We start from the raw sequence: 10,990 nt of genomic DNA on the forward strand, positions 1-10,990 counted from the left end.
TCATTATTTTTTCACCACACCCAGTGCTCCATGGAAGCCGTGCCCTCTATAATATCCACTACCCGGTATCCCAACCTCTCACCCCCCTACCACTTCAAACCCCTCAGATTGTTTTTCAGAGTCCATAGTCTCTCATGGTTCACCTCCCCTTCCAATTTACCCAAAAGCTCATACCCTCCCCAATGTCCATAACCCTACCCCCCTTCTCCCAACCCCCCTCCCCCCAGCAACCCACAGTTTCTTTCATGAGATTAAGAGTCACTTATGGTTTGTCTCCCTCCCTATCCCATCTTGTAAAGCTTTCTTAAGGAGCATTATATGTATACTATGCTTTACATAAAGATGGGAAGGATTTAGAAATCTGGGCAAAAATCAACAGGAATGATGAGATGGACAAAATCAGTTTTTATGGAAATGGATCTAGTACCGGGAAAAGGGATGAGATAGACGAAAATACATAGATATTTATATCCTTGAATATCTCAAGGAATTTTCTCTAAAGATTAAAGTCCTATTCTTAAACCTTTGTGATCTTCATACAATTCCTAAGGTATAAATTTAACATATCTGTCTTACGCCCTTTTCAAAGATTCAGGTCACTGGGACCATATATGAAAAATTTTTGATCAGTAAAAAAAAAGAAATATATACATAAAAATTGATATTAAATTTATTTTAAGGATCTGTAATACCAAAATTGACACTGAAATTTTTTGTCAACTATGAACCAAATATGAGAATGCTAGATTTCTACACTATCCATACGTGAATTCATAAAGACAAACCTTTTCCTCTGTAAGCATTCTTCTTGGAATTACAAAAATATTCATGGGAATGCTGATTTTCAGAGTTCAGTTATAAAACTGACACTTTAGGGGAATGGCTATCCCCTAGAGGTTTGTGTGCCTGTGTCCAGAGATACTAATAGGAGTTTGAAGAAGCTTCCCTCTTTGTTGTAAAAAGAAAAATTTGGAAGGAAAGTTTTGCACACTCTAAATTACAATTTTATGTTTATTCTTCTGATCCATGAGCATGGAATACTACTCCAAATTTTTTTGTCTTCTTCAATTTCATTCACGAGTGTTCTGTCGTTCCTCAAGTACAGATCCTTTCCCCTTTTGTTAGGTTTATTCCCAGGTATCTTATGGTTCTTGGTGGTATAGTAAATGGAATCGATTCTCTAATTTCCCTTAATCTTATATCTCCAGATTTGCTATCTCAACAGAGAAAGTGGATATGACTGAGGATAATTACTCCTTGACCACTGAATTCATCCTCATAGGATTTACAGATCGCCCAGAGATGAGGAGCCTCCTGTTTGTGGTGTTTCTCACTATCTATGTGATCACTATGGTGGGGAATCTTGGCCTGGTGGCACTGATTTTTATGGAGCGTCGTCTTCACACACCAATGTACATCTTTCTGGGCAACCTGGCTTTGATGGATTCCTGTTGTTCCTGTGCCATCACCCCAAAAATGTTAGAGAACTCCTTTTCTAAAGACAGAATGATTTCCCTTTATGAGTGCATGGCACAATTTTATTTTCTCTGCCTTGCTGAAACTGCAGATTGCTTTCTCCTGGCAGCAATGGCCTATGATCGCTATGTGGCCATATGTAGCCCTCTGCAGTACCACACGATGATGTCAAAGAAACTCTGCATTCAGATGACCACAGGGGCCTACATAGCTGGAAATCTGCATTCCGTGATTCAAATAGGGTTTCTCTTTAGGCTAACTTTCTGTGGGTCAAATCAAATTAATCACTTTTTTTGTGATGTTTTACCATTATATAGACTCTCCTGTGTTGACCCTTATATGAATGAATTGATGATATTTATCTTTGCAGGTTCAATTCAACTCTTCACCGTTGGTAGTGTCTTAATATCTTACTTCTACATTCTCTTTACTATTTTCAAAATGAAATCCAAAGAGGGAAGAAGCAAAGCCTTATCTACTTGTGCATCCCACTTTCTCTCTGTCTCAATATTCTATGGTTCTCTTATCTTTGTGTATATTCGACCACATTCAGTTAAAGAAGAGGATAAAGATATACCTGGTGCTGTTTTTTATACCATAGTAATCCCTTTATTAAACCCTTTTATTTATAGTCTAAGAAATAAGGAAGTAATAAATGCTCTGAAAAAAATTATAAGGAACATTTTATAGCATTTTAAAAGAAATATCATCATCTAATAGGAAAATTAAATTTGATTAAATGTTTTCAAAATCATGGAATATTGAGAAAGTAGAAAAGGACCACTTCGTCCATAAAATATTAAATTACTAGTACATGTTAATATAGGAATCAAATAAACAAGTTTCGCAAGGAGAGATTCTGCTAGTAAGTATTCCAAAATCATAGCTACTATCTCCCCTCAAGAACGAATTAAATAATTATTTAATTGAGGTCACACACTGTGCCACAGAAAAATTAAAACTATTAACTAATTGTTTCAAAGAGTCATGAGTTATAATTTTCAACGAAGACTAGGAATGCAAGTCAGTATATGTAAAGATCACCTCCATTTAATATTGTTGACAAGTTTCTGGAATTCCAAAGCATAATTTTACAAAGTTTGTTCCATTCCAGTTTCTCAAGAATTAATCCCTCCTTAAACAACATCATCTGTTGGAAGTACACTGTATATATTTCATTCTTAATTTTCTTTGAGTTTATTCAAGGGACTATATTTGAATATCAATTTATATGAAGTATCTATTCTTAAATCAAGAATATTTTCATCATTAAAAGGAGAAATTTTGTTATGTATCTTTTACCACAATTAAAAAATATTAAAAACAAGAAAAGAATGCTAGTCAAAATGTATAATAAAGCAAAACTATGTTCATCTTTATTGTTAGTCAACTTTACTCTCAGATTCTCTGAAATCGAGTATCTGTATACTCATGATTTATCAAAATGAGGTTGAAATAGATGGAATTTATATGGAAATCCCTATTTCTTTCTCTCTATATTACTTATTATGTTTGTTACTGAGAATTCCACCAACTTGTACTGATTGTAATGTAAATTACTGATACATTCACAGCATTGAGAAAAAGTTGGAGATGCTGTAAGCATAAATGAGGCACAAAAGTGGGAACATTCTAAATACCTAAATATAAATGTTTATTGATCAGTCACATACAGAAATATGAAGGAGTCTCTCATGGTTCATCACCCAAATGGCAAGATTTTATTCTTTCTGATGGCTAATATTGCACTGTATATATATATATATATATATATATATATATATATATATATATAACCATTTCTTCTTATTCATTCATCAGCTCATCTTGCCATTTGCAACATCACGGACAGAACTAGAGTGTATTAGGTTAAGCAAAATAAGTCATTCAGAGAAAGACAAATATCATATGACTTCACACATATGTGGAATTTAAGAAACAAAACAGATGAACACAGGGGAAGGGAAGGAAAAATAAGATAAAAAAGAAAGGAAGGCAAACCATAAGATAATCTTATATAGAGAGGAATAACAGGCTTGCTAGAGGGGATATGAGTAATGGGATCGGGTAAATGGGTGATGGGCACTGAGGGTTTTGAAGGGGTGGGGGGTGGGAAGTCGGGCTACCAGGTGGTGGGTATTATAGAGGGCACAGATTGCATGGAGCACTGGGTGTGGTGCAAAATTAATGAATACTGTTATGCTGAAAAAAAAAAGGAAAAAGAAAAAGAAATGCAGAAAAGTAGGCCCACTCTAGACCTACCAAATAGTAATTTGCATTTTTTCAAGATGCCACAGGTAGTTCATAATTTTGTACATAAATTTTACATTTTGTACATAATGTACATACAAATTGTACACAAATTTTGAGAATAACTGCTCTCACTACACTTTTTTTTTTAAAGATTTTATTTATTTATTTGACAGAGAGAGATTACAAGTAGACAGAGAGGCAGGCAGAGAGAGAGAGGAGGAAGCAGGCTCCCTGCTGAGCAGAGAGCCTGATGCGGGACTCGATCCCAGGACCCTGAGATCATGACCTGAGCCGAAGGCAGCGACTTAACACACTGAGCCACCCAGGCGCCCCTCTCACTACACTTTTAAAGAAGTTGTGGCTATCCTCACTTTGAACCTTGGTGTCTTCATCTGCAAAATAACCAATAACTATTTCCAAATATTGTTACAAAAATAAAATGTTTTGGAGAAGGTGATGAACCATGAGAGACTATGGACTCTGAAAAACAATCTGAGGGTTTTGAAGGGGCGGGGAATGAGAGGTTAGGGGAGCCTGGGGTGGGTATTATAAAGGGCAGGTATTGCATGGAGCACTGGGTGTGGTGCACAAACAATGAATTCTGTTACATTGAAAAGAAATTAAATAAAAAATATAAATAAAATGTTGTAAAGATTAAAAAATAAATAAATAAATAAATAATTTTTTTTTTTTAAAAGGAGGGAACTTGAGATGAGCACTGGGTATTATAAGGAACCCAAATGAAATCTATTTTTCAATTTAGTCTGGAGCAAAAAACACACTCTGAGTGCTGTGGAGCAGGCTATCCCAAACAGTGCTTTAACGACCATATGACCCAAATGACTTTTTAAGCAAATATCTATATGCATGCTAACTACAATCTTTGGCAAAAGTTTCCACTGAACCCTGAGGCTCTAGCAAGGAGTAATGTGATTTTGGAGTCATCAGAATATATATTCATCAGAAACTAAGAACTACAGTTACTTCAAGAGAAAATGGTTGGTCCATTGGAGTATTTTGGGAGAAACAGCTCTCATCACTAAAGGAAACCAAGTATTTTAATACCCTAAAAGCCTGTCATATAATTGGCAACATCAAAGATACATTCTAGTAAGAATGGATCAGTTTGGCAAAGATCAGTCACAGGTCTTTGGGACTATCAATAGAACCTCTCAAACAACTGCCCGCACTAATTTCTAAATAGTAAACTCTCTGTTAATGCAAAGCACGCTGCCTCAGTTACTAATGAATGTTACTAAATTAAGGAACATGATGTAATTTGGAAGCTTACAATCTTTCTCATGAATACAACACTGGTTAAAAACAGAAAATCTAAAGAGAGGATAGACTCCCAGATACATTTATGAGGTTACCACAACCTGGACATGGGAAAGGAAAATTGTAGGACAAGCTGACTCATAAACCTATACCTCCTCAGATTCTTCAAATTTGCAAACTGAATCTTGCATTCTATGAAAAATATAATAGTATAAAATAAAAATATAAAAGTGGTTCTTCCAGGGATTTAAGGATGCTTTAGTAATTGAAGATTGACCAGTATACTTTGTCTCATTAGTAGATTAAAAGAAAATAATACACAGTTTAAACAGATGCAAAAAAAAAAAAGGTGAACCGTGAGAGACTATGGACTCTGAAAAATAATCTGAGGGGTTTGAAGTGGCGGGTGGGGGAGGTTGGGGTACCAGGTGGTGGGTATTATAGAGGGCACAGATTGCATGGAGCACTGGGTGTGGTGAAAAAATAATGAATACTGTTATGCTGAAAATGAATAAATAAATTTTTTAAAAAAGAGTTTGGTCACATTTAATCATCTTCTTTCTAAAATTTTATTTATTTATTTTTAATTTCTTTTCAGTGTTTCAGAATTCATTGTTTATACACCACACCCAGTGCTCCATGCAATACATGCCCTCCATAATACCCACCACCAGGCTCACCCAACCTCCCACCACCCTCCCCTCCAAAACCCTTAGTTTGTTTCTCAGAGTCCACAGTCTCTCGTGGTTTCTCTCCCCCTCCAATTTCCCCCAACTCACTTCTCCTCTCCATCTCCCTATATCCTCTGTGTTATTTCTTATGCCCCAGAAATAAGCAAAACCAGGTAATAATTGACTCTCTCTTCTTGACTTATTTCTCTCAGCATAATCTCTTCCAGTCCCATCCATGTTGATACAAAAGTTGGGTATTCATCCTTTCTGATGGAGCCATAATAAATTTAGTCATCTTCTATGAAAAAACACTTAACAAATTTGGAATTAAAAAGATGTTCTTTAATAAAAAAAAAGTTAAGTACCAATAACTTAAATAAATATTGCCTTAATAGTAAACACTATATGCTTCCTTTTGAGTTCAGGAGTGACACTAGGATGTCTATTGTCATCACTTGTATTCAGTTTCATAATGAATGTTATAGCCACTGAAATAGGAGCCAAAAAAAAAGAAGAGAAAAAAATAAATAGAAAGTAAAGAATCAAGAATGAGGAAAGAAAAATGTCATTTTTTGTACACAAGAGGTCAAGGCACGAGGTTGGGATTGAAAAATATACACAGGGAAACATCTTATGTGAATCTAATATTCCATGTCTTAATCTTTATGAATATTGCATGGGTGTTCACTCCCTTATAATTCATTGTTTTGTACATTTTTTTCTTTATTTACTTTTTCTATGCATCATATTTACAATTTTTACTTTTTATATTAGAAATAGAAATTAAATTCTATTTATTGAGATTGACCTGAAGATGTCACTGCAGTAGCCTAATCAGAATGGCCTCTACCAAGCACTTCTTTAAGAATGGGTCTGTCTATATCCCGCAGTCATGAAGCACTTCCTACTGTCTCCCAAAGAAGGAAAGCAAATTCTCAATTGTACCCAACTGCTCAGGATGCACCGCTTCAAGAAACATGGTCACAGACCCCTTGCCAGCCACAGAGCATATCCTACAGCCTGACTGGTCAGGGAACCAAGCTAAAAGCTTTGCTTAACCATTGAGCATAATTTCTGGCCCTCATATCCAAGGAAACTGAATGGTGAGCTTGAGCAGTCTTGGATCCCAGACTTCAAGGCCACCCAACCATGGAGCCAAGTTTACAACCCCACCCAGAAGTGGAGAGAGTTCAGCATATGACCATGCCCAATTGCTAAACATAGCCTAGGAACTGCCCAAGCAGGAAACCCAGTGACCCCATCTAATCATAGAACATAGCCTGAAGTGTCACCTGATCAGAGAGCCTGGACAGTGAACCCTCCTAACCACAGAGCATAGTCTCTAGTGCCACCCAGTTTTAGGATACAGCTGGAAGCCCCACATGACCAGAAAGACAAGCCAGCCGTGTCACCCAATCACAGAACACAGCAACAGTCTACTTGATCACAAAGTCTAGCTTAATAGCCTTCCCAGTGTCAGGGCACAGCTTGTGACCTGCCTGATCACAGAGCACAGTCTGAGTATTCATCTGACTTCAAAGCCTGACCTGTGACTACCTCCATCCAAATATGGTGTCTGAGGAGTGACACCATCCAGATGGGGAACACAACCTGAGGCCCATATTGTCCAGTAGTGGTTGTGGAGCATACCTCATAGCTGTGTCCAATAATAGAATACAACAAGTAGCACTGCCCTACCAGGGAGCACAGCATGGGGCCCTGACAATCAGAGGTAATAGCAGTGAGCTCAGCCAGTAACGCTACCTGATTCCATACAGGTAGGCATCATGCCCAGCTAGAAAGCTCATATACTGAGCCCAATTGAGCACAGAGCACAGCCTACAGGCCCAACCTACCACAAAGCTTACACACTGGCACTCTCCAACCAATTACATGCATACCACCACTTCGGATTATAGGCACTGGTCTCATCCAACTAAGATTCCCAAAACAAATCCCACCTGCCCATGGATGCCACCAGTTGACCCATCTAGTACCTCAAGTGACACAACTAAGGAAGGTCTTTCCAAACAAATATATAAAGAATGGAAGAACAAACCACTTACTTGAATGCACAGATACAAACACAAGGATACAAGGATCACAAGGAATTAGGTAAACACGATACCACCAGAAGAAACTAATAATGCTCCAATAACTGACCCTAAAGAAATGCAGATCTATGACCTGACATATAGTTCAGAATGATCTTCTTAAAGTAGTACAACAGAGTATAAGAAGACTCAGGCAACTAAGTGAAATTGGGAAAATAATGCATAAGCAAAATGAGAAGTTCACCAAAGAAACAGAAACCATAAAATAAAAAAAGCAGAAATCATAGAGCTGAAGCACGTAATGACTGAAATATTCAATAGTATCAATACCAGACTTGATGAGTCAGAAGAAAGAATCCATAAACTAGAGACAAATTGTTTGAAATTATCTAAATGGACAAGCAAAAAACAGTATGAAAAAGAGAGAAGAAAACCTTCAGGACTTACGAGACACCATCACAGAAATAATATAGACATGATGGAAATCTTGGATGGTGAAGAAAAAGATAAAGGTAAAAAGGCTTATTTAAAAACAAACAAACAAACAAAAAAACAACCAACAATAGGTGGAACCTTCTTAAATGTGGGGAGGGAAATGTATATCAGGATTCATGAGGCTCAAAGGACCTCATATAAGTTTAACCCCAAAGGGATACATTGAAGCACATTATCATTAAAATGTCAAAAAGCAAAAGCAAAAGAGAATTTTGAAAACAGAAAGAGAAAAGTAACTTATTGTCTACAAAAGAGTGCCTAAAAGAATATCAGTGGTCTTCCTAGCAGAAACTTTGTAGGTCAATAGAGATTGGGACGTTATATTAAAAATATTTTTTAAAAAAGCCCAAAAACCTATCAAGCAGGAATAATATACCCAGCAGAGCTATTCTTCAGAAATGAAGGAGACATAAAGGCTCCCAAACAAAAACCGACAGAGTTCATCACCATTAAACCTTCTTTACAAGGAATACTTTAGGATGTTCTACATCTGAAATGAAAGGATTAGTAAAAATGTTGTCAAATTCAAATACTCTAATATTGTAATGGTGATATAAAAATCAAGCTCTAGTTTAAAAGCTAAAAAGCAAATGTATGAAAAATAACTCAATAATAATTTGACATTGCATATAGAAATTTAAAAAAATGTAAATTATAACATCACTAGCCTAAAATGTTGAAGAGAAGAGAAGTAAAGGTACAAAGTTTTCTATGCTGTCAGAGTTGTTGTTACCTTAAAACAGGATAACCGTAAGAAGTTTTATGCAAGCCTCAGGGCAGCCACAAAAGTCAACCCATTAGTAGATACACAGAAGATTATAATAAAGTAGTCAGAGCATACCACCACAAAAGTCATCAAATTACAAAAGAAGACAGCCAAGAGAGGGGGCATGGAAGAAAGGATCTACAGTCAGAAAATAATTAACAAATGGCAGTAGTAAGCCTTAGCATTCAATAATGACTTTAAATGAAAATGGATTAAATTCTCTAAGCCAAAGACATAGAAAGGTTTAATAAATGAAAAATAAGATGCAACAACATGCTGCCTATGAGAGACTCACTTTAGCATTAAGGACACAGAGAAGCTGGAAGTGAAGAGATGGAAAATCATATTCTAAAGAAATGGTAAACAAAAGAAATCAGAGGTACCTATACTGAGATAAAATAGAATGTAAGCTAAACATGTTCACAAGAGACAAAGAGGGTCATTATATGATAATAAAGGTAAATGTATCAAGAAGGCGTAACCATTGTAGGTAGTTATGCACCTGACATTACAGCATGTATATATATAAAGCAAATACTAACAGAACTAAAAGGAGGAATAAAAATATAATAATGGTTCCGAAGATTAATGCCCCACTCTCAACAATGGATAGTATAGCCCAGAAAGAGAGTCAGTAAGGAAACTGTGGATTTGAGGAATACTATACACCAAGTGGACCTAGTGGTTATATACATGACATTCCATCCAACAACAACAGAATACATATTCTTCCCAAGTGCACATAGACCATTGTAGGATAGATTATATATTAGGTCACAAAACATGCCTCAACAGATTCAAGAAGATAGGAAATACATCAAGTATCTTTCCCAGCCACAATGGTACAAAACTAGAAATTAATAACAGGAAGAAAATTGGAACATTCACAAATACATGAAAATTACAATTAGATCAAATTAAAAATAAAAGAGAAAAAAATCAAGACACATAAAAATGGAGCACACTTAAGAATGTGCTTAATGGAAGAACAACTTAAGGGATGCAACAAAATCAATTCTAAGATACATGTTGATATAAATGTTGCTATTAAGGAATCTCCACGCTGTTTTCCAAAATAGCTGCACCAACTTGCATTCCCACACACAAGGTAAGAGGGTTCCCCTTTCTCCACATCCTCTCCAACACTTGTTGTTTACTGACTTGTTAATTTTGGCCATTCTAGCTTGTGTAAGTTGGTTTCTCAATGTGGTTTTGATTTGAATCTCCCTGATGGGTAATGATGATGAACATTTCTTTATGTGTCTGTTAGCCATTTGTATGTCTTCTTTGGAGAACTGTCTGTTCATGTCTTCTGCCCATTTTTTTGACATGATTATCTGTTGTTTGAGTGTTGAGTTTGAGGAGTTCTTTATAGATCTTGGATGTCAGCCCTTTGTCTGTAGTGTCATTTGCGAACAGCAAACAGTGTGGAGATTCCTTAAGGAATTAAGAATAGAGCTACCCGGGCACCTGGGTGGCTCAGTGGGTTAAGCCTCTGCCTTAGGCTTGGGTCATGATCTTAGGGTCCTGGGAGCGAGGCCTGCATCAGGCTTTCTGCTCAGCGGGGAGCTTGCTTCCCCCTTTCTCTCCACCTGCTTCTCTGCCTATTTGTGTTCTCTCTCTGTCAAATAAATTTTTAAAAAAGTCTTTAAAAAAATAGAGCTACCGTATGACCCTACAATTGCACTACTGGGTGTTTATCCCAAAGATACTGATGTAGTGAAAAGAAAAGTCATATGCACCCCAGTGTTCATAGCAGCAATGGCCACAGTAGCCAAACTGTGGAAAGAGCCAAGATGCCATTCAACAGACGAATGGATAGAAAAGATATGGCCCGTATATACAATGGAATATTATGCCTCCATCAGAAAGGATGAACACCCAACTTTTGTATCAACATGGACAGGACTGGAGGAGAGTATGCTGAGAGAAATAAGTCAAGCAGAGACAGTCCATTATCATACAGTTTCACTTACTTGTGGAGCATAAGGAATAAC

The 10,990-nt window shown here is 36.6% G+C and overlaps 1 protein-coding gene across 1 annotated transcript; it reads left to right on the plus strand.

Moving 5' to 3' along the window:
- The first annotated feature begins 1,236 nt into the window (after positions 1-1,236).
- Positions 1,237-2,166, plus strand: LOC122910393 (olfactory receptor 5K1-like). Its single transcript, XM_044255019.1, has one exon. It carries the CDS (start codon positions 1,237-1,239, stop codon positions 2,164-2,166), a length of 930 nt encoding a protein of 309 aa, XP_044110954.1.
- Positions 2,167-10,990: the final 8,824 nt, after the last annotated feature.

The sequence above is a fragment of the Neovison vison genome, chromosome 6, assembly GCF_020171115.1.
Source record: "Neovison vison isolate M4711 chromosome 6, ASM_NN_V1, whole genome shotgun sequence".
Taxonomy (NCBI): Eukaryota; Metazoa; Chordata; class Mammalia; order Carnivora; family Mustelidae; genus Neogale; species Neogale vison.

What these genes read in the sequence shown, in the direction of transcription:
- LOC122910393 (XM_044255019.1), top strand. Translation starts at nt 1,237, where the DNA reads ATGACTGAGGATAATTACTCCTTGACCACTGAATTCATCCTCATAGGA.